General features: G+C 40.9%; 1 protein-coding gene across 1 annotated transcript in view; it reads left to right on the forward strand.

Moving 5' to 3' along the window:
• EYS (eyes shut homolog) overlaps window positions 1–25071 on the forward strand; it is an 895325-nt gene that overhangs the window by 859624 nt on the left and 10630 nt on the right. The window contains exons 46-48 of the mRNA XM_074153627.1: window positions 3315–3489; window positions 5158–5330; window positions 21687–21848. Of these exons, the coding sequence (XP_074009728.1) occupies window positions 3315–3489; window positions 5158–5330; window positions 21687–21848 (510 nt within the window). The remainder of the gene's footprint in view (window positions 1–3314; window positions 3490–5157; window positions 5331–21686; window positions 21849–25071) is intronic.

Below are 25071 nucleotides of genomic sequence, written 5' to 3' on the forward strand. Positions count from 1 at the left end.
GCATCATGGTTGGGTATGATTTGTACAGGCCTTCTGGGTGTTTGGGTCACAGCCCAGAGCAGCACTGGGTGGCCATTGTGAGGGCCAGCATCTCTTTTAGACAAACACCTCACTGCTCACAAGCAGTCAAGAAAACAGGGAAAAAGCGAAGCACTTTAGGACAGATAAAATTTTAGAAATGTGTAAATTTCAGTGCTGCACCACAGTTTATCTGTGTAGATATTTCTGTCGGTTCTCTTGCTGAAATTTTAGTACATCTTGAAAATGCTTGCTTTGTGTAATTTTTAGTGGAATTAGTACCAAGTGCTTACAAGCAGGTAAGGGAGGCTAGTGAGAAATTTTTGAAAAAAATTTTTGTATGATAAGCATATATAAAAAGAAAAAAATAAAGCTGAGTAATGAAGTCATATTTTTTATTATAATTTCTAAAGTTTCCTTAATCCATTGTTGGTGCCTCTTTGTGAGCTCTGCTTGACTGCGGTGAAAGCTATAAATTAAATTTAGAGTAAAAAGAAGTCATTGACAGAAAGCTCTAAGTGTGGTCTAAGGAGTCATTGGACAAAAGATTACAAACAAAAAGGTAGTATATCCTCTGTAAATGCACTGTCTTGTTGCATCTGATTTCAGCTTGCTTGCATCAAACTGATCTTCAGGATCAAGCTAAGTTTAACTCACAAATTCAGAAACTTCTTTTGAGTTCCTCTTGCAAACTTGGCGCTGTCAGAAAACCTCTTCACTATTCAGAAGAGTTGGCAGTTTCTTAAAAGAGGCCCAGAACTGGCTGAGCAAAGGGAATTCAGGTCAGAAAGGAGCATTCATCAGCTGATCCCTCTGCAGAAGGTTGTACAGCGCTTGCTATGACAGGCTCAAATTGCTGCTCTGCTTCATCTGTGTCCCACTGACTAAGAATTGGAAGAAATAAGAAAACTAAATGAAAAATTCAATTGAACTCGTAAAGCTGGGCCAAAACACTCTGGTACCTACTATAAGCTTTGTTTACAACTGCTTGAGAACTGTTTCTAACCTACGTCTTCTGCTGATACAGTTAAACTAGTCATCAACACCAATGCCAGTTTATTTTCTATGATGACCTTACCAGTTCCTGGGTACTCGCTGTGCTTTCCCTTGGTTACACAGAGCTCTGGGCAGCTTTTTCTTAGCGCTCCAGCAGACTCAGGAGAACAGAACATGCTTTATTCGCTACTGATAAACAGATGAAGCATTAGTTAGGATTTACCGGGCATACGGTGGCCTACAACCAACACTGTTAAAAGCAAAGAAGCAATAATATGAAGATTGCAAATAATCATCAAACTAGGTTATTTTTCACAGAATCACACAATGTTCATGGTTGGAAGGGACCTTTGAGATCATCGAGTCCAACCATACACACACACAAAAAAAAAAAAACAAACCACAATCTCGGGCACTAGAGCACGCCCTGAAGTGCCACGTCTACACGTTCCTTAAATACCTCCAGGGATGGCGACTCCACCACCTCCCTGGGCAGGCTGTTCCAGTGCCTGACCACCCTCTCAGTAAAGTCATTCTTCCTAATATCTAATCTAAACCTCCCCTGCCCCAACTTCAGACCATTTCCTCTGGTCCTGTCATTATTCCCCTGGGAGAAGAGGCCAACGCCCGCCTATTTTAAATTGCTTAATATGAGCTTTTGAATTACCAGTTATGTGTCAATATAAACGGAACTACTACAAAATGTGTGTGATATGGAAAATGCCTATCTAAGATAACAGTGTTCTAACAGTAGTTAAAATAGTTATCTTGCTATAATTATTACTCATGTTTTGTTTAAAACAAATTATGTGTTTATAAAAAGAATTTCACAATTGGGCAGTCATTGTGTCTTTCAGGTGCCAGTCTTTTTCTTGGTGATTTCAGTGAATCATGCAAAAACTTTTTTTTTTAAACTTTTTTTTAAAAAGCAACGTGATGCTTACTTGCAATCTCCATATCATATTCTTTCCCCACTCTTAAAGTTAAGCAGAGAGCCTCTGACATGCACCGCTGAATACCTACTAGTCTCATGATTTCAAGCGGGAATGTACTGTATCTCAGCTAAATTGTATAAATCAGGTTTAGAAAGGTATAAGCATTTCCAAATGCATTACTGTACTGGTTTAACTAAAGTGGTTTAAAATTTGATTTTTAGTTTAAAATTTTATATATTTATGTATAGATCTGCATGACATTTCAGAAGTGCTTCAGGCTACCTTTAAATGTGACTCTAAATCACTTGGATGTTCAGGTATATGCAATCCCCAGAAAGCCCACAGGTTAAGCAGGAGCTGCCTGAAGGTAGCAAGCAGGGGACGTCACTGCTTTGCTCTGAAGCTTCAACTCCTCTTTTCACTTGGATGCCGATGTATTAGCTAATTAAAAGAATGTCAGGACATAGATCCAAGCGCTGGCACTCAATCATCTCTACAAATAAATTCTTACAGTGGTCCCTGACAAATATTTGGTCTGTGACAACTACAGTTTTTCCAAACAAGTCTTTGGTGTATTTAGAGACTTGATTTAACATAATCTAGGCAGCTTCTCCCATCAGTAGCCTGGGTGCAGCTATACTGTTCTGGAAAGTAATAGAAGTTTGGTAATATAATCATGACTACACCAGGTCACTTGCCCACAGGACTAAATAACAGGCCCTAGAAGTGTTTACCTTACTAGTATACATTAAACTTCTGAATTATTTTCTGAGATTAAGGGTCTAAAGGAGCAGCATAAACCTACTTTAAAATGTGGTCATGTGCAACATGATCTGTATGTACCAGGGACAGAAGTACTCACTTAAGAAGGGGAATATCTGGGTCTTTCCCTGAAAGGGTTCTTTTCAGCTTAAGGAAATTCAAGTCCACATTCCCTGCCTAGATTATATCAGTCAGTGTTCTTTGGATTCTTACTTATTTTACATTAAACAGACTTCTTTGTGTCTATTATCCTTTTTTTCTGGATTTTTTTGACCACTTTTATCTGTTATAGATGCATTCTTGTAAGGGCACACATGTGTAAACACAGAATTGCACTGACTTTGTATTCTGTCTACTCCTTGAGACATGACTTCTGTTGTTTTACCTCTTATTAAATGAAGGGACTTAAAATCATCCACTCATTTAGCTGAATAGAAAATAGCCAGCATACCTTTAGCTCATGTAGATGGTATGGTTGCCCATCCACTGAAGACATTCTGGTGGAACCGATTCATTAGGGGTTGACACTGTCCTGTTGTTTGGTTTGTTTTGACTCCCTGTATCTGTTCTAAACTTCATTTATTTTTAATTTCTACTTTTGAGGTTGCATTTTTGATGTCCAAGTTCGCACCAGCATGAATCAAGAGTTTAAATCACCAGGGACTCCAGAAGGTCATCCCAATTCTGGTCGCAGTGTTGGACAATGTAAAGATTCCCCATGCAGCTTAATAAAATGCAGAAATGGTGGGAAGTGCATAGAAAGTGGCTCTACTGTCTAGTAAGTATTTTTTTTTTCTGTAGGCTACAGCACAGACTGATCTCTAGACTAATAACTATGGTAATATGGTGTCTTGACAACAGAAGTCTCCAGGAGCCTGTCATCTTATTAGAAAGAAAGAAAGAAAACTGCTGAAGGGTTTATTCTGTTACACAGAGAATTTTAATCTTGCATTAATAAAATCAAAACTAAAATTTTAGAGTTATTTTAGGATGCTTCCTGGAGAACTTTTTAAAGGAAGCAGAAGAAGTTGCATTTGTTCATAGACCTTTGCCACTGTAGGACACAGCAAATGCATTCAGCTCTGTGCAAATAATTTTCAACTCATTTCAAAACATCTATTATGTCCTAAAAGACAAGAATGAAAAGACACTTAAACAGACATATGCAGACACAAGCAAGGGGAAGGGGAAGAACCTTTGTATATGCTGCCCAACAGCAGTAGCTTCAGCTCCAAACACCTCCTTCATAGCCCAAGAAGTGGACATTTCTGTTTGCGCTCAGGGAGTTAAATTACTTCCCCTTATCAGAAGCTTTCATGCATCAAAACATAACATTTATAGTGAGACAGAAAGCATTCTGGTGCTGTCTTTGATGAATTGAGGTGCTTTTGCTTTTGCAAGGTCCTGTCCTCTTTTTCCCCTCATTCCAGATAGCTGTTTATCACTCTGAAGGGCTGCTTGGCTGGGCTTTCTTTACATCATGTTGTCTGATCTGAAGGTTTGGTGAAACAGCAGAGTTTCACAGACTCCTCATTATGTTTCGCCCAGAAACAGCGGGCTGATTAATGCAAAAAAGTGTAACTCAGCGAGTTTGAAGAAAAATTCAAGATTTTGCACGTATACAAAAAGACATGAAATAAGAATCAATCAAAATATATGAAGTTTCATTCTTAGCCCTGAGAGAGAAAACTTCCAGGGAAAAATCAATAAGTGCTTTCATTCAGGGAAACAATTTTTTCATCATAAAATGTCACTAAATTCTAAAATAAAAATAGGTCTAACATTTCATTTTAACTATTTTGAAACTTTTTAGTAAGAAGGGAATTTTAACATCAATGCCAAGTGTATTCTGTATTTAAGAATTTCTATAGAATTCATACTAGTCTTAAATTTAGAGGTTTGTGTGAATTTGTTTGTTACATTCTCCTGGCCTGGATGAAAGAAAGGAATAAAGAGTAGTGGACACTAACAAGTCCAATGATTCTGTCAGTTTAGAAAGTTTGCTTATGGCATAGATTTACAACCATTACATCAGATTGCCACCCCTTTCATGGTCAAATCCACTATCCTCTTTTCCATCCATACCACCCTCTAATGCACCAATTATAAGAATTTAGCAAATGAACAATGTCTATGTGAAAGGCAGTTGCTGACAGACTCCTGTTACTAGCTGAAATTTGGAAATGTTAGCAGTTCCTTTATACTAACACTTTTTTTTTATTTTTATGGATGCTCTTCAGTGCTTTCCTTTTCCTTTTAATGGACACTTTGACTCCTCCTAGTTTATGAAGCCAAGGCCTTTTTGAGTTATTTGTAGAGCAAAACAAAAAACGCTACTAGCTTCTTTATATGCATCCACACTTGAAAATCTTTATTATATTGCTACTGGCGTTTGTTTTCTCTTGGTAATCATGTTGCATTCTTTCCTTTCACTTACCTGCCATAGCTGTGACTGCCTCACTGGGTGGAAAGGTGCATTTTGCACAGAAACAGTGTCAGTATGTGAACCAGAGCATGATCCTCCACACCTGTGTAAGCAGGGTGGTACCTGTGTGCCGCTGCCTAAGGGCTACATGTGTCACTGTCCTCTTGGAACAACCGGTACCTACTGTGAACAAGGTAGGTCAAATGGATATTACACTGTACATAGAGTTATGAGATAATGCTCAGGCAGAAAACCACGGTATTTTGTAATATATCGATGAAATGTGACATAGAGACACAACGTACAAAATACATTTTATTTAAAAAAGTGTTGCTCCTTTCTGTTAGAAAAACCATGTAATTTAAAACTATGAATCATTAGATAGTGTTTTCTGACTCTGCTTCTTTTTAACACCATTTGTTCCTTCAGTTTTTTCAAATCATTCAACCAAATTCATGAGCAGTGCAGCATTGTCAGATACTGAGAGGAGAGGAAGCATTGCACAGCAGCATTATAATGCTTAGTTCAATTCTGAAGCTCACCATAATGAAATACTTTGAGAAATAGACTTAAGACCCCAGTAGTACGCTTCTGAGCATGATTCAGAAGTGGGAAGCATCTGGGACCTTATCCAATTTCTACTGACACTAATGGAGAGGCTTCTGTTGACTTCACCAGCTATTGGGTTGGCATGTACTGGGAATGATGATGAAAGATGCAAACATCACTGTAATGAACTTCAAATGTCTCTTCTCCCTTGGCTTTCTTCCAACATGTCACTGTCAAAATATGTCCTCAGTTTGCTGGTTTTGCATTTCACAGAATCACAGAATGCTATGGGGTTGGAAGGGACCTCTGGAGATCATCTAGTCTAACTCCCCTGCCAAAGCAGGTCCACCCAGAGCAGGCCGCACAGGAACATGTCCAGGTGGGTTTTGAATGTCTCCAGAGAAGGACACTCCACCACCTTCCTGGGCAGCCTCTTCCAGGGCTCTGCCACCCTCACAGGAAAGAAGTTCCTCCTCATGTTTAGGTGGAACTTCTTATATTCAAGTTTGTGCCCATTTCCTCTTGTCCTGTCACTGGGCACCACTGAAAAAAGACTGGCCCCATCCTCCTGACACCCTCCCTTTAAGTATTTATAAGCATTGATCAGATCCCCCCTCAGTCTTCTCTTCTCCAGACTAAAAAGACCCAAGTCCCTCAGCTTCTCGATTTGTTACCCTCAAGTATAAGTATCCTTTACCTGTCTTTTTTCTTCTCTGAGAGATTGCACCAATGAATATTCAACAGTGTGGATGCACAGGTGCTACCAGGTCAGGGGCTTTACCTGTAAATGTCTGAAGCGCCTCTATGTGCAAGAGGTGTAGTACACTTCACACTTTCTATTCCACAGCTCTTAGATTCTAGTTACTATTATAAAAGCGTATGTTTTTCCTTCGAGAAGCTCTCTTTACATCTTTTGGACATCTCTTCCTCTCCCCCTCTACTCTGCCCTGGTGAGGCCCCATCTGGAGCACTGGGTCCAGTTCTGGGCTCCCCAGTTCCAGAAGGACAGGGAACTGCTGGAGAACGTACAGCAGAGGGCTACAAAGATGATGAGGGGCCTGGAGCATCTCCCTTACGAGGAGAGGCTGAGGGACTTAGGTCTTTTTAGTCTAGAGAAGAGAAGGCTGAGGGGGGATCTGATCAACGCCTATAAATACTTAAAGGGAGGGTGTCAGGAGGATGGGGCCGGTCTTTTTTCAGTGGTGCCCAGGGACAGGACAAGAGGAAAGGGGCACAGACTTGAATATAAGAAGTTCCACGTAAGCACGAGGAAGAACTTCTTTACTTTGAGGCTGGTCAGGCACTGGAACAGGCTGCCCAGGGAGGTGGTCAAGCCTGGAGACATTCAAAACCCACCTGGACATGTTCCTGTGCAACCTGCTCTGGGTGGACCTGCTTTGGCAGGGTGGTTGGACTAGATGATCTCCAGAGGTCCCTTCCAACCCTTGCTTATTCCATGTAAGAATGTGCTTGCTCTATTGGCTCTCCTACACAGCTTTTCAGGGCTCTTTTTATGAACTTTTCAACTTTGAATTCTCATTTCAAGTGAGGTTTTCAAAAGTAATGCCATCTGGATTCGGGACACTGATCACCAAGATGTGCACATAAAACAGGTAATTAATCAAGTAAACAGTCCTGTGTTTTGGTTTCAGAAGAGGTTTGTGATGGCCACTATTACCAGTACAAATAGCTTAAATCTGAGCAACAGAAAATTTTTTTTCTTGTAGATTGTCATCCTTTTTAGTAATTTCTCCTCCTGCTGAATGCAATAGAGGGTTTCTCTCTTTATTTAAAAGCTTTCTTTTTATGAATAGGGACTCTGGGTCCTGTCCAAACTCTTTGCCCTGCTTTTCACCTTACTCTGGCAGAATAATGTATTATCATGAGATTTTTCAAAGCGCAGTTTGCACTTTTAGTGGATGGCAAATTGCTAAAAACCAGCTGCTTATCAGGATTGAATATCTCATCTCTGGATTGATGGTGGTTATTGGAGGCAAAAGAAAAAGAGATAGAAAGCAATGAACAGCCCAAGGGACCAGGAGAGAACAAAGGGAAATTAAATGATGAAGACTAATGAATGTACAAGAAAGAAGGAAAGAAGTGTGAGAAAAAGACAGAAGAGATTTATGGGGCAAAAAAGCACAGGAGAACAACAAAGACTAAGAACAAATAGGGATTTATCAAGTAATAGCAACTGGTAAATACAGGATAACAGTATGGATTGCACGAGAACAAGTCAGGTAGAGTGAGTAAATGGGGCAGTAGAGGTAGAACCACAATAATAAGGAAGAGTACTGACCACTAATTTGCCTAGGAAACACTAAAAATGGTTGTGGTTCCTTTATGAACTATATACATGAGAGACAAAAGCATATGTGCAAATGAGGACGTAAGTGCTAAAGAGTGATGTGATGTGTCTTGCTTAGAGTAGCAACTGAAACCACCAAGGATGTCTGTCAGCACACACATATGGTACAGTATGATTAAGCTGTAAAAGTTGGAGCTGCACAAGCAAGTGTTCGGTAGTTGCAAAACTGAGAACAGGAGTAAAGCCAGGGAGAGCAAGATCAGTTAAAGAACATAGTTTGAATGGCTCATACAGCCGGAATTAACAGGTAGACAGCACACTGGTGACTGCAGTAGGAAGACACCTATGAAATTTAAGACCTACTTTGGAAAGGCAAGCACTAGGAAGACAGGAGAGAGTCAAAAATTAGATCTGAATGGGTCCAAGACAGAAAACCTTGCCAAGCAAGACAGAGTAATACATTAATTTTAGAATAATTTAAAGCTCCACTTCTTGGGTGTACTGTGTTGTCCAAACCCATTAACCGTGATAAGACAGGATGGTTCTTCAAGTGTGTTAAGTTTCTAGAGGTCCACTGATGTAAACAAGCAAAAATATGATTAAGTTATACTGCCAGAAATAAAAGTGGATGTAATGAAATGGGAAGGAAATGGAAAATTTATGCAGGAGTCTTTTTTACTTAGTGTTAACATTGCTGTCCAGACTCATACCACTTCTCAGAGTGTCCATGGCATGTAAAGCAACAGATAATTCTGTTCCATTGGTTGAAAAGCTCCCAACTGTAGCAGTAACACAGGAAAACCAGCCCAAATCCTGAAGTGTATAAATGGCAATGAAACATTGCCAAGATCTGGCATAGCGTTAATTCTTAGCGCTCCCTTAACCACAAGGATTAGAAATACGGGGGAAGTAGTTTATCCAGTTTTTTTAGAAAAGTAATTACGTTTTGCAGGACACCGACATACGATGTTAATAAAATCTTTTGTTTGTTTAACTTAGTTTGCAACTGAAGTACCAGACAACTCTAAATTGTGTTTTGATTAAGAAGTGAAGCTTCAGCTCAGAGCAGCATGTAATTTGGTCTAGTTATTTCATTAACACACAATGTTCAAAAACCAACAAGAGGTTCCAGCTCCCAGCATTTTGTCTGGGGAGCCTACTGCATGGCTTTGAATACCAAATTCCAGCTTACTCCATTTGGCCCACCAAGTACCTTTGTAATTAGATATCTCAAAAGGTTTCTGAAGAGGGAGAAATCTCTAAGGACCTGGTTGTTTCAGCTCTCCTGCAAGTATATTGTAGACCTATTGCCTTCAGCGTGATTACTACCATGAGAAAAAGTGGCCAAGATGAAGTGTCAAAGATGATTCTTCCTGTGGAAGAAGCGACAACTGAAAACCCTTTTGCTGCAGATAGTTTGATTTATAGGACATCATTATTATATATGTGAACACAATATCTTTTTCATAATTAGTAATTATTAAGAGATGTGAACATTAAAAATACAGACACAATAGCCATAATGACTGTCTGCAATTATATTCTAAACTCTACTAAATTGTATCTCAGCAGCTTATTCCTCTTAAAAGAACAATATGCCTGTGTGAGGCCAGTAATCCTGTCTCTAGCATTAGCCAATAATGAAGGTTTAGAGAAAAGCTTAACAAAGCAGCTATATATGACATCTCCCTCAAGGAGAGATGGAGGCCCTCAGGAATCCCAGACCCTGGAGGTAAGAGAGAGAGCCTGGAGAAAGGAAGACTCTCCCTTGATCGAGGGGGATCAGGTTAGAGATCGTTTAGGCAAACTCGACACCCACAGATCCATGGGCCCTGATGGGGTGCACCCATGAGTGCTGAGGGACCTGGCAGATGTTATTGCTAAGCCACTCTCCATCATCTTTGAAAGGTCCTGGAGAACAGGCGAAGTGCCTGAGGGCTAGAAGAAAGCTAATATCACTCCAGTCTTCAAAAAGGGCAAGAAGGAGGACCCAGGAAACTACAGGCCAGTCAGCCTCACCTGGAAAGGTGATGGAACAGCTCATCCTGGATGTCATCTCTAAGCATGCGGAGGAAAAGAAGGTTATTGGGAGTGGTCAGCATGGATTCACCAAGGGGAAATCATGCTTGAACAATCTGACAGCTTTCTATGATGGCATGACTGTCTGGGTAGATGATGGAAGAGCAGGGGAGAACTTATGAAGGCTTTTGACACTGTCTCCCATAACATCCTCATAGGAAAGCTTAGGAAGTGTGGGTTAGATGAGTGGACAATGAGGTGGATTGAGAACTGGCTGAATGGCAGAGCTCAGAGGGCTGTGGTCAGCAGCACAGAGTCTAGTTGGAGGCCTGTAACTAGTTGGAGGTGTTCCCCAGGGGTCAGTACTAGGTCCTGTCTTGTTCAATATATTCATCAACAACTTGGATGAGGGGACAGAGCGTACCCTCAGCAAGTTTGCTGATGATACAAAACTGGGAGGAGAGGCTGAAACACCAGAAGACTGTGCTGCCATTCAGGGAGACCTGGACAGGCTGGAGAGTTGGGTGGAGAGAAACCTAATGAAGTTCAACAAAGGCAGGTGTAGGGTGGTCCACCTGGGGAGGAATCACCCCCAACACCATTACAGGTTGGGGGCTGACCTGCTGGAAAGCAGCTCTGCAGAGAAGGACCTGGGAGTCCTGGTGGACAAGTTGATCATGAGGCAGCAATGTGCCCTTGTGACCAAGAAGGCCAATGGTCTCCCAGTGTGCATTAAAAAGAGCGTGGCCAGCAAGTGGAGGGAGGTCATCCTCCCTCTTTACTCTGCCCTGGTGAGGCCACATCTGGAGTACTGTGTCCAGTTCTGGGCTCCCCAGTTCAAGAAAGACAAGAAACTACTGGAGAGAGTCCAGCAGAAGGCTATGAAGGTGATCAAGGGAATGGAGCATCTCTCTTACGGGGAAAGGCTGAGAGACCTGGGTCTGTTTAGCCTCGAGAAGAGAAGACTGGGAGGGAATCTTATCAATGTTTATAAATGCCTAAAGGGCGGGTGTCAAGAGGATGGGGCCAGACTCTTCTCTGTGGTGCTTGGTGACAAGACAAGCGGCAACGGACCCAAGGTGGAACACAGGAAGTTCCATCTAACTATGAGGGTGTGGAGTCTCCTTCTCTGGAGATATTCAAAACCTGCCTGGATGCGTTCCTGTCTGGCCTGCTCTAGGTGAACTTGCTCTGGCAGCAGGGTTGGACTGGATGATCCCCAGAGGTCCCTTCCAACCCCCACCATTCTGTGATTCTGTGACTCTGTGACTAAGCATATGAAATTTATAGCCTAGAAAATTTAGTCAATTTTGCAGAGAAATGAAGAAGACCTATAATTTCAGACTAGTTAATTATGAGATTTCACAGACCTGATAATACTCTCATTTAAGGGGACAGCAATGTAATATTTGAAAGATTCTGTAGATGGCAGTATTGGAGAAGAATTGCCAGTGGCTAAAATAAGCACGGTTTTCATCACAATATTTCTACAAATTTTAAATTATTCAGTAGTTTTCTTCAGCAGGATTACTTTGTGCCATATACTTTCATAAAAGCTATTAAAATAATTTTTCTTGACTTCAAGGCATCATAATGGAATGCTACTAACCTTTTCACAAAGAAATAAGTTAATAAATAGATTTCTTCAACTATATATTAGTCTGTGAATTCCATAGCTACAAATGCTACCTGTCAACGTACAGCTCTTGAAGTAAAGAAAGCAAATGTAAAGTGCTTTTCATCATTCTGTCCTCCATTTAGTGAGATACTTGTCAAGCAATTTGTTCCTTGATGAACAAATGGCAAGCAACTTCTTTTGGCCATGTTTACCAGCTCAAGTCAACTCTCTAGTTATTACTCTGATGACAAATACCATTATTCTGATATAAAAATACAGCAAATTTTTGAAAATACCTGATAAACTGACAGAAAAGAAAAAAAAGTAATGACAAATCTGTAACTATTTAATCCATCATCATAGTCATAATGAATGAATGAAAAATAGAAGACACTTTTGGAATAATTTTTTACTATAAAGATCTTTTTCTTTCTACGTAGTCTAGAACGTTACTTGACATATTTTGACTTCTGTTGTAAGACAAATTCACAGTATGATTTAGCTCAAGACTTTTACATGACAAGACACCTTAGGTACAAACACTCGAGCACACATACATGCATGCACATGTGTTGGATTTGTCTGACAATGCAATTAGACCTGATGACAACGCACAAACTATTTAGTAGTTATTATTTGGAAAACTGTGGTTTTATGTTTAACCATTTAACGGACAACTGCAGGCACTTATTAGCTGGTTGTTTTGAGTCACAGGGACTATTGTGTTCCCTTAGTTATTTAAGCAACGCTGGTCCCACCAGCTTTCTGCTTTCTTTGCTGAAACCTTGAGAAACATGAGAAAAAACTTTAAATAGTAGCTACAACAGTCATGTCCTATAAGGATAAAAGGTGCTGTTAAAGTTTTACCTAAAAAGCAATCTAAACTTTCAGATTTATCAGTGACAGTCCAGTAAACTCAATATTCATGGTAGGCACAAGAAAACATGCATTTTTAATATTTATCTGTATAATTTAAAATGTCAAGTAGAATAAAGTGAGTTGCCTACTTAAGTACATGCCATGGATTTATTGTAGATAAACTCAAGCAGAAGCCATGCATGAGAAAATGAAGGAAGTGGTGTGCAGTGCAACAGTAATGCCCTCCACACCAGGCCAGCCATGAGTGACATGATGTCCCAATCAAAATTCAGTCATGCGCTTACCATTTGCTCCAGTTACCCAAGTGAGTAAGAACAAGATACAACCAGCTAACTTGCACTTAGCAGGGTGGCGCTGGAATTATTTTCAGACTTCCTCTATAAGCGCGAATGATTTGCTGGAAATATGCTAGTCATCTTATGTTGTGAAGGTGTTAGGAGTTAGAAACTGTGTCAAGGGTAGGAACAGGTTTTAAAAGAAAGGTACCTAGATTTAAGTATCTACATGTGAGTTCAATATAAAAGTTTCCATTATGGCTAATGAACATCTCATCAATAGAGTCAGTGAAGCTATTTAGCTGTTAAGTTTCTCTAAATGTAGGTGCTTAGTGCTGTTTGAGATGCCCTGGCAGTCAAACATGTATCCGAAAGCATCCAGATAGGGTTCACAAACATGGCACAAGACCTGTTGGACACCTGGAATGGCACATGAAGGTAAGGCAATAAAGGTAATGAAAAAATAACAGTAGGTACCTACATTTAGGAAACTGAATGGAGCCTTGGGGGAGGCTACTTCAGGATAAGGTGACTCTCTTCCTAGCTCTGGTGACTGTGTTGCATCATGATGCTATCCAGTTGCCTAAAAATAGGCCCTGGCTACACGCTGCCATATATCCCCCACAGCTTCCAGCTGCCAACTGCAGCAGGTCCTGTGTTTGTTGCTATACCAGCCAAGCCCATGTGCATGGCCTGGATATGCTAAAGCATCTCAGTGGCAAGTGACAAACACGTTTAAGCAACTGAATCCTGTCTTATATCATAGCTGTCCATAATGAGTATTTTCATGACTATAAATAGTGTGTGTAGACAGCTAAATGTATGTTTCTCAATGCCAAAATTAATCCCTCTGATTATATAGTAATCTATTTCCCTGACTTAACTACTCTCCAAGCAATATGCAGAATACCAGCTTGCTTATACTCCAGTCCTCCTTAAAGCACACTTGCACTGTTGTCAGACTAACTCCAGTCCAAGGTATGAGTAAGTGAAGATCTCAATTTGAAACTAGATTAACAAACTTTTAGATACTTAATTCATTACCAATTGCTTTATCAGGCTTCACCGAGATACTCACAGTCCCGCTCAATGCCCTAGTCTTTGGACAGCTGAAGGCTTCCAGTGCAGAAATGGTCCCAGTGAGAGGATCTCGGACTGGGCATTTTTTCTTGCAGGTTTAATCTTGAAAGCACCTTAAGAGCATTTCAGTATAAAATAGCAATATAAACTAGAATAAGCTTACCACGAAAGCCAGGCATGGATTAATAATTTGTAGATTTTTTTTTGTATCATGTTTTCCTAATTGCCTAGTGATTAAGCATTAATTTTCACTATCATGATGCAAATACTTGAACCCATATCTGCCATGTCCTCAAAGAATATAATAATTGGGTATGTAAGTTTTTCTTTCTTTTTCCTCTGTCATCTAATCTCTTCTAGGAAATTTTTGTTTACTGCAATATTCATTGGACAGAAGAAATAGAAATTATCCATATCCTGGCTATACTATCCATATCCTCAGATGCGGGAGAATCAGGTTCAGATTTTTCTGGTCCAATTGATTTCCTGGCACTGAGGTTTCATAGCTGCTTGCAATTTGCTGGCTCACACGGCTTATTCCTAGGCATTCATCTCTTAATATGTGTCGTACTGGAAGACTGAGGTCTACTGTTTTGACTTTGGCTAGTAATAGCTATTTTAGGCTTTGGAAAACCAGAGATCTCTTTAGGGATTTAGCCATATGCTCCTAGATGTTACTTCTTAGCTAATTAGGTCTCTAATTAGCTAGCTGTAGAGATTACAACACTGCAACAAAAACAAATAGAACTGTAGACTTCACTTACAAAACTGTAAACTTTTTTTTTGTATTGCTCAGAATAATGCTTGCCTCAGTCTCTCCTCCTCAGGGACAGCAAGGATTACTGATGGCTGAAGGTCTTTACAACTTTCTTAAGTACATTGTTCTAACTGTTCTATTCAAGTTCTGTTAATAATCAATACTTGTGTTAACATACTCATTACTGCACTAAAGCGGAAGTTGAACTATGCTTTTTTTTTTTCTATGCATGAATTAGTTTATAAGTTATGAAAAGTAAGCTCTTCAAAGACTAAATAAAAAGTGATAATTCAACAGAAAAATACATTTCCATTTAGATAAGGTGTAATTCATTTTTTTCAGGTTTTCCTAATATATCCATAGGAAAAAAATTTCAATGCAATATTAGTAATCTTTGAGCTACAACCTTAAGCAAATTGGATCTCAATATGAAGATTTCCATCCAGCCATATTTGTCATTGTCTTCCAAAATTGAAAAAAAGCAGCTGGTGGAGCTGCTCACTCTCCCCCTGTGAAGGACTGAAACCACCGAAAACTTCTGACTGTGGAGTTTAAGGCTTTCAGACAGGAGTTTGTTGCTGATGAACAGTACGTGCCAGGGCCCTGAGCACTTCCTCCTGCTGCTTCCTGAGGGTTTGTCTGCTTGGTCTCAGAGCCAGGCTGGAGGTGAGGCTTGTGTCGGAGAAGTCCCAGCAGGAGCTTCCTCCTGCATTGCTCAGGGCGCCTTTTAAATAGAGGCTCCTGACCTTGATCCCTCTCTGAACCCCACTGCAGCAGCATTTCATCCATGGCTTGCCTGGCCATGTTGATCTGGGCCGGTACTCTGACCCACAGACTGACTTGCAGGCTTGACCTTAACCCTTGCCTCATCACTGTGGACCTGCCTGGTGACCTGACCTCTAGAGCTGCTTGCCCCAGGCCTGTCCTCCTGGCCTCACTGCAGGCAGGGCTCTGGCTGGAGACACCTCTGCCCTGCCAGCAATGTTATATCGCTCCTGGCCCCTGGCTCCTGGCCCCCAGCCCTCCCCACTCCCTGATGGTAAGCCTGATGGTGGCTTCTAACACCACCAAAACGAAACAAATACTGAGACAAAATTATGGCTTGGGGTCAGGACAGTAGATTTATGATGATAAGCGACAGAGTTCTGTGAAAAAATCTTCTTTGATATGTTTAGTTGCCAAAAAAGGATTTGATAGAAGAAGAGCAAACTGGTATGGCTAGTTACTACCACAGACTGACTCGTCTAGCCAAACCATGATGTTTTGCCCTCCTCCAGTCATCAGGAACTTCCTGTGCTCACCATGACCTTCCAGAGCAGGCAGCCCCACTGTGATACTGGCCATCTCCCTCAGCACTCAGGACACATCATGGCTGGTGCCCTGTCCATGTGTACATCTGATGGGCTGATGGGCTTCCAAATTCTTCCTCTGCCATAGATAATGTTTCACTTCCCCAAGCTCAGCTACCAGCCTCGGGGAGGCTTGATCAGGTTTTACCAAGAAAAAAATAACCCAAACAAGGCTTTGAGTACATTGGCTTTTTTGATGTCCTTTGTCACTAGATCCCCACTCCTTTGAGGAGGGGCCTCACATTTTCCTTAGCTGCCTTTCTGGAAGCCCTTCTTGTTTCCCTTTGCATCCCTTGCCAGTTTCAACCCCTGCTAAGCTTTGACTCCTAATTCCATCCCTGTTCAACTGGGGCACTGGCTCTGTATTCCTGCTGGGTAGCCCATCCCTGTTCCTACAGCCTCTGTGCTTCTCTCTTGGAGTTTGAGCTCAGTTTTTGTCATGTTTTGCTCTTCCACTGCCAGTTTCCTTGACATGCTGAATAGCAGAATGGGCTCACTGAAAGTTCTGAGGCAACAAGCTGCTTGAAGAACCTGAAAGGAGGGTGTAGAGAGGTGGGGATTGGTCTCTTCTCCCAAGTCATGGGTGATAGGACAAGGAAATGGCCTCAAGTTGCACCAGGGGAGGTTCGGATGGGATATTAGGAAAAATTTTTGCACTGAAAGGATTACTAAGGATTGGAATGGGCTGCCCAGGGAAGTGGTTGAGGCACCATCCCAGGAGGTATTGAGAAGATGGGTTGGCATAGTGCTTAGAGACATGGTTTGGTGATGTGGGGGGTTCTTTTGTATGGTTTTCTTTTGGGTTTTTTTTTTCTTTTTTTTATCAGGGTTAGGTTGATGGTTGGATTAGATAATCTTAAAGGTCCCTTCCAACCTAGACAATTCTATGGTTCTATTCTATGATTCTATAAGAAGCTATCAAAGTGTAATGCCATCAAAACATAGACTGGAGTGTGTACAGGCACTTCTGCTTCAATGGTGGGAATTGAGCTGCAAGAATAACCTAGAAAGCTTTGTTGACTGGAGTGTGTGAGCACTACAGGGCTGATCAAATGAGGGTAGCAGGAGGAACCCGAAAGGTATTAACACGCAGCAGAGAAAAAGAAAAGCACACTTCAGCAGGAACTTTGTGTTCCCATCGCTCTAACTGGTCTAAAGGGATTTAGACCTTCGCTTGGTAGCATTTAGGAATGTATAGTTTCATCAGATACTGGTACTCGGCTTAGAACAGTGAGTCATTAGTCAGATACAGAACAGAAACATTTGCTTAAATGCCTGTTGTGCTTACAACGCACCACACAGTGCTGGCTGCCCTAGTGAGTCAGGTGGTAGTTACACAGCAAGGGCATCCATTCACCTCACTTGGTTTAGCAGAGTTTCTCTGGAGTAAGCATGTGTAATACGGGAACTGTCTTGTGTAGGTTTAGCCAGACCTCTTATTTTCTTATCTTAGGTGAGAAAAAAAAAGGTTGTTGCCAAGGAAACAACAGTAAAGTACCCCAGCATTTGACATGACACGTTAGTTTTGCATATGCTTGCCATAAAAGCAAATTGAAAAGCTTAAATTGTCTTATTCTTCACCTTAAAAGTTGGTCTGTCTCTAGATGCAATTTTGCAAAAATGAAATTTTATACTGATCATCTGGGTGCACTGCAGTAGAGTTAAAGCATTCTGTTGTGAGCTATGGGTGCACATTTCCTCGTACCTGTCAAGTCAGATCTTTTCCATGCATATAATCAGTACTTACAGGATCTACAGATAATTTACAAGCAAATTAGAAGTCATTCTAGTACTTCCTGTATTTAGTCCTGCTGCATCATGGCAAAATATGTTGTTTTCTCACATTTGTTCAGATATATTTATTGTGAATAAAACCATTCTTCTTTCACAAAATGGGAATAAAATATTTGCATCTTGGAAGTTTCAAAGTGAAATATATTAAATAGGCTATTGTATTTGATATCTATAAATCAGGATGATACTTCCTATCTAAAGCAGAAGATGTGGGTGTTATTTCTTAATACTCTGTTTGTTATGTAAAGCCATGGATTTAATTCACCCTCTGGGCGATGCTGTAAAAAAAAAAAAAATCGCCTTTTTCATCCCTGTTTTCTCTCTCTGCTCCAAGGCTTTTTGTCATAGCAATCTTCCTTTCACACACCTCCCAATGGTAAGCAACGTGGCACTTCAGCCCTGCTGCAGCTGAACATTTTGCTGCCACACATTGTCCATGCTTCCTTCAATAAGCAGTAAAGAATTAATTACATTGACATGGTGAAACTGAATCTGACATGAAGACTTTCAGGTGCTTCGTTGTACACTTCACCTGGAATGACCTCTTAAGCAGCAGCATATTTTATTATAAGATTGACCGCCGTGGCTCAGTTCCTCCGTACATAAGTCCCACTGAGCAAAAATTCCCTGAGAGAAGACTGACGTCCAAATGATGCATAAAGCAAAAATGTCTGTGTACAAAATGAATTATTATTTCTGAGTGATTTTTAAATATGAAGACATTGGTATAAGCTACTAATGGAGAACATTGTCTCTTCCCTACTGAAAAAAAATAATACAAGCACCTAAAAATGCATATGAAAATTATGAAGTATTGTGTCTTTTGTACCTGACAGTGTTTATAAGTTTTAGTGAAATAAATTACATCACCTAATCTGTTTAGCAAATTTTATTATTTCCAGGGTAATTGCTACTCTTAAAACTATTATTATTTCTCTCAGCTTTTAAGTATAGATGCCAGGAACTTCACATTTTTGATATTATGTAGTATATTGTTACAGACCCTTCACATCCTTGATATCATAACAGCTGTTATGATGTTTGGGATGGGAGTGGTTTGTTAATATGTAGTGTGTTTGCATGAGAATATATACATAGGTTGAATAACAATATGGCTCGTCAAAAATAACAACCAGGCTCATCAAAAGCCTGATTCTGATCATTCAAGCACTTAATAAATCCATTATATTTAATATTCCAGAGATTAAAACTTACTTTTAGACCTGCTGAGAATTTGTGAGGTTAAATCCACATACCTTCCTCAGAAGTATTAACTGCAGTCTAGCGGGGGGAAATGAACCCGAAGGCCAGCTGTATTGTTACTGCCCATTTAAGAGGCATCCTCAAGTCATTACGCTGGTAACAGGCGAGAGATCTGGATCCCGTATAATGGTGCGTCCATCTGCTGGACACAGCCCACCAGGAACACCTCGAACCCTACTCTGAGAGAGGCTGTGTGACAAATAGAATCATAGAATCATCTAGGTTGGAAGGGACCGCCAAGATCATCTAGTCCGACCATCAACCTAACTCTGACAAAAAAACCATCACTAAACCATGTCCCCCAGCACCATGTCAACCCGTCTTTTGAAAACCTCCAGGGATGGTGCCTCAACCACTTCCCTGGGCAGCCCATTCCAAGGCTTAATAACCCTTCCAGTGTAAAGATTTTTCCAAATATCCAACCTCAACCTCCTCTGGCACAACTTGAGGCCATTTCCTCTTGTCCCATCACCTGTGACTTGGGAGAAGAGACCGACCCCCCCCCGGCTACACCCTCCTTTCAGGGAGTTGGAGAGAGGGATAAGGTCTCCCCTCAGCCTCCTTTTCTCCAGGCGGAACAATCCCAGCTCCCTCAGCCTCTCCTCATAAGATTTGTTCTCCAGACCCCTCACCAGCTCCATTGCCCTTCTCTGGACCCGCTCCAGCCCCTCAATGTCTTTTTTGTGGTGAGGGGCCCAAAACTGGACACAACCCTCGAGGTGGGGCCTCACCAGTGCCCAGTACAGGGAGACCATCACCTCCTGAGTCCTGCTCACCACGCTGTTCCTGACACAGGCCAGGATGCTGTTGGCCGCCTTGGCCACCTGGGCACACTGCTGGCTCATGTTCAGCCGACAGTTGACCAACACCCCCAGGTCCTCTTCTGCCAGGCAGCTCCAGCCACTCTGCCCGAGAAAAATAGACTAATTACAAAGTCTTGCATTGTGCTGACTGCACACCAACCTAATAACTACAGCCCAGGTGCAATAAGTAATACAAGGGGGAACCGGGTGGGTGGCAAGTGGGTTCAGGAGCAGACGCTGTGCAGAAAACTTGAGTGTGGAAAGACAGCATAAGGTTGCCCAGGAATGCACTGCGAGGACATCTTGAACATAGATTTGTTCAAGAAATAGAATTTCTATGTTCATAGAAAATAGTTCAGATTTGACTGAAGGCAAGCTACTATAAAACTGTGAAACCGGGAGCACCAAAATGAAGAGCGATGCTGGCTCTTCTAACAGAAACAGCAGCACTGCAGCAGGAAAACTGTGAAAACGGAGGGGAGCAGCGCTTACACATCAGGCATTTAGTGCTGCTGTTAATTAAGGAGTAAAAAGGGCTTATCACACACCAGTGTAAATGTACCCTGCAAATCTAAATGGCCTGACTTATTCCAGTGAACCCACAAATATGGCAAACAAACAATCAAACGATAATGAATTAGCTGGTAACTAATATAATTATGTCTCAAATATGCGATGTCGTTATAGTGGGAAAAGTGGGGAACAGTTTAAAGTGACACAAACAGCACAGAAAAGTGCAATCAATTACCAGTTGGCTGCAGGAATTTTAACCAGCCTGATTTCTTAGGGGTGTATGAACAATCAGCGCGGAGAGAAGTGGTAAAACAGAACAATGAAGTTGTGTATAGCTCAAAAATGTGCATTGTCTCTTCACTGTAATCAGGTGACTGTGCTCCATTTCGGTATAAGATAGGACAATTTGAATTATCAAGCATCTCAGTATGATTCCCCTAATAACAAATTTCAGCAGCAATTAATGAACTCCTTACACTTAAAATGTACATTCTAATGACACACAAAGCAGTTCATTAAAAATCCTCCACAAAGGGTTTCATCTGTATGGTGAAGAAATAGATGTTTATTCTGACTCCTGAAAAATTATTTTGTGTTTGAATTTTTAAACAATATAAAATCTACACTTACACTTATTTGAAAATGAATACTAACAAGATCACGTTTATTTTGCATTACAACTACAGGCTGAATTGCTCATGAAAATAAGGCACACAGAAGACAAAATGGCATTGATTTGCTGTTATCTAAGTTTTATTCTATATTTAGGTTATTTTTAGTCTTTTGGAAAGGGAAGAATTGGAAGTGTTATGTACAGCAATTACAGAATCACAGAATCACATGGGGTTGGAAGGGACCTCTGGAGATCATCTAGTCCAACCCCCCTGCCAAAGCAGGTCCACCCAGAGCAGGTTGCACAGGAACGTGTCCAGGCAGGTTTTGAATGTCTCCAGAGAAGGAGACTCCACCACCTCCCTGGGCAGCCTCTTCCAGGGCTCTGCCACCCTCACAGGAAAGAAGTTCCTCCTCATGTTTAGGTGGAAGTTATTATGTTCCAGTGTGTGCCCATTTCCTCTTGTCCTGTCACTGGGCACCACTGAAAAAAGACTGGCCCCATCCTCCTGACACCCTCCCTTTAAGTATTTATAAGCATTGATCAGATCCCCCCTCAGTCTGCTCTTCTCCAGACTAAAAAGACCCAAGTCCCCCAGCCTTTCCTTGTAAGAGAGATGCTCCAGGCCCCTAATCATGACCTATACAGAATAACTGTAGACAACTGGTGCCATAATAACGCGGTCCTCTCAAAATATCTTTCAGAAGGCATTTCCTCTTGTATTTTTCAGGTATTTCCATTAGTGATCCATCTTTCAGAAGTAATGAGTCGTCATGGATGTCATTTGCACCCTTTTACATCCGGCATAAGACCCATATCAAACTACAGTTTCAGCCTCTGTCTCCAGACGGTATCCTGTTTTACACTGCACAGCGTTTGGGTGCTCGCTCGGGTAAGGAGATGCCATTCTGCTGCTATTGTACAACCAGGTGCTCTTTTGGAAAAGAAAGGCAGCGCATTCATCTATTCGGGCATTCCGTCTCTGTAACTCATTGTCCACAGTGACTGGGTTTTGAACTGTGAATAATCAAGTTCATAAGAGGAAACATGCATAACAAAATTTTGGATTAGTCCGAAGCCAGCAAGTATTTAACGAAGTGGTTCAGGAAAGTATTTCCCCCTGAAAAGTAACCGCAGCCAGCTTTTCAACAGCCGCTTCCCAATACTGCTCCCACAGCTTCAGTGCAGCTACACCGGGATTCACAGTCCTGGCGTTTGGCCCATTGTTTTAAAATGACCAAAAATAAAGCAACCTAAAAACAAGTGAAGTGAAAGTGGGCATACTGTGAGAGAGCTAACAATGTTCATCAGAAGTTTAACTGTTTATTATGTCATGCTGCAAAGCTTGCTGGTGCAGCGCACAAAGCATACCCGTTCTGCATGTGACAGATCACGCAGAATGAAAAAAAAACAAATCTAAATACAATTTTTCTACTTTTTATAAAAATATTTTAAACTTTACGGTGTTAACATTCCTAAAACTTCATGGAAAGAAAGCACAATTTGCCAACCAGTTTAAATGCATTTTAAAATTTACTCTTAAAGGTGTAAATTTTTTGTAATTACTTTATTAACATATTTCATCTTTATATTGCATGGTGTCTGGCGCACTTTTAAACAGAAGCATTACATATCATTCATAGCATGATCTTGGAGCAAATTTTCCACTTGCATGAAGCAGTGCATTCTGCAAAAATGGGTCTTCATATGACAAAGAAAAAGCACTTAACTATTTGTCATGTGTTTTTACTTACCTTTCTTCAAAGCCTAGAGCTTTGAGACATTTCAGTAAACATCCTTCGGCCAAGCCTGTTTCTAAACACACATCAGCCAAATTTACCACCTTCTTATTCCATAAACAGATGTTTTAGCAGGTTGCTATTCGGTAGGACTGATAATCCATCATACACGACTGGCACCTCCTCTTTGCCTTTTTCTAATTACAACCGCATATGGAGAAGCAGCTTCAAAGAAAAAATATATGGAACATCTGTAATACAAATACATTCATTTGCAAAGAACTCTGTCTTCTACAATGAATCTTTTATAATTCTGTCACTTACAGGCCAAATTCTGAGATACTCCGTGAAGAGTTCTCTCCTGTATAAACTAAAGCATTACGTGGGCCATGAAAAATAGAAGAGAAAAAGGGCTCGCTCTCAAAAGAGTAGTCAGAGGTGATGGCAGCAGCTAGCATATAAAGAAATTAAATGTCTCTTTGGAAGCACCAAGGAGAGGGCTAAGTCTGTTTAACTTGGGCAAAGAGTGGTTTAGCATGAGCATGTCCTTCTTCTGTTGCCATTCGTGAACATTTACTTTGCACAGGAAGGAATATTTTCTTTAAATCACATTCTAGAATCATATCAATTTCATTTCAAAACAAAAAATGTCATCTATAGAGTAATTTAATTTCTTTACAACTTTCCTACTCCTATTTTCACTGTCCTGAAGTTTTGAAAGGTTTAGGAAAAGCTAATTGTCTAGCTGTTTATTTTTTGCCTTCACATAATCCTGTCAAATCCAGACAGAATTAGACTCATGAAAGACTCAGAAGTATTCTTAGCAGCCAGCAGATGTGAAAGAGCTTTCTGCTGAGGATTAGTTTAGAAAGCACTTTATATAAAGACTTTTCTTTTACACCGTTATGTAAGATTTAATAAATTGATTGCCGAAACCACAGGATTTTTTTTTCTAAAATTCCTTTTTAATTGGAAATAATTAGAACATTTTTTTTCCTCACTAGGCAATGCTCTTTTAGAAAAAAAAAAGAAAAAAAAAAAAACGAAAGAAATGAGCTCTGACGATGCAGCTAATTTAGCTACAATACCAAGTCGTAGCATCTCACAACCGCACAGTTACATGTTGGCTTGGCTTGTCACGCATGTAAACACTACGCTGGGACTCTCCCTTCGGGGGAGAAACCCCACCAAAAAGTCCTCCCATCATCAAAAAGAAAACCTTCAGGAGCTGAAGCAATAAACATGAGATTTACAGCGAAACATTTCCTTCTCGCTTTGTTTGTTTCAAAGACCATGACCTGCATGTCTAGAAAGGGTGCGTGGGTGGGCAGTCTCCTTACTGGAAAGCTGATCTGCTGGCTCCAGCCTCCACTCCTCTAATGTTGTGATGATTACTTCAGTACACACATTTAAGTACCTGGCCAATTGGCATGAATTGCAAAACATCCTATGAATCTTCACCTGTTAGCAGAATTTCCTGTAATTCTGTCAGTCACTGGTTTTCATGCTTTTTCAGCCGTTTCTGAAGGTGTATCGTGACTTTAAGTCTGGTAGTATTGATTTCTGCAGCCCCCTATGAAAATAATTTCCAAAGTTTTGCAAAATTTTAAGTGGCTAGTTATATTAATAATGAGTTGGGGGGGCGGGGGGGAAACCTAACAAGTGAGCTGTGTATGAGTATTTTAGTCTGGAAATTTGCAGATAGAGTGAGAAGGGGACTTCCCACCCCCCCCCACCCCCCACCCCGCCTTTGATTACTTGCTTTATGCCAAGGAGGTAGAAAGAAATGTGGGAGATGCAGGCAGTTGGATGCGCTGCTGCTGAGCGAGGTCTCTGCAAAGAACACAGCTTTCTCATGGGGTTCAGCAGAGCATCGCGAAAAGGCTTCACATTTTCTCAAGTGCAGTGTATCCTATTTCTACCAATGAGAGTTGTTGAATAAAGAGCCTTTAATTCAGACAGGTTTGCTGGATGCTCATCTACTGCTTGAGCAACGTATAATTCGGTCTATTTACATCGTGACCACTCTATATACTGGGTAAAAGGCAATAAGGAGCATCACTTTTTTGTTAAGTCATAGCATTCCTGACACTTCACATTTATCCGTGGAGGTGGAATATGCTGTAGACTGTCTGCACTGCTCCAGAGCTCAGGCCAGGGTGATGGAAAGGTTTGCTCCCCAACGGGATGAGGAAGAACAGTGATGCTGGGTGACTAAGAAGGAAGTCAGGTTAATAAACAGAATGGGATGACTCACGCTAAATTTAATACTCCACATTTGCAACAGCAGGGCTCTGTCTGTCTTTAACAGGATTATGTTACCTACCTGGTCTGAAAATCCTCAAAAATTTAACTCCTGCTATTTAAGGTATTTCA

This window comes from Numenius arquata, chromosome 9 (genome assembly GCF_964106895.1).
Source record: "Numenius arquata chromosome 9, bNumArq3.hap1.1, whole genome shotgun sequence".
NCBI lineage: Eukaryota > Metazoa > Chordata > Aves > Charadriiformes > Scolopacidae > Numenius > Numenius arquata.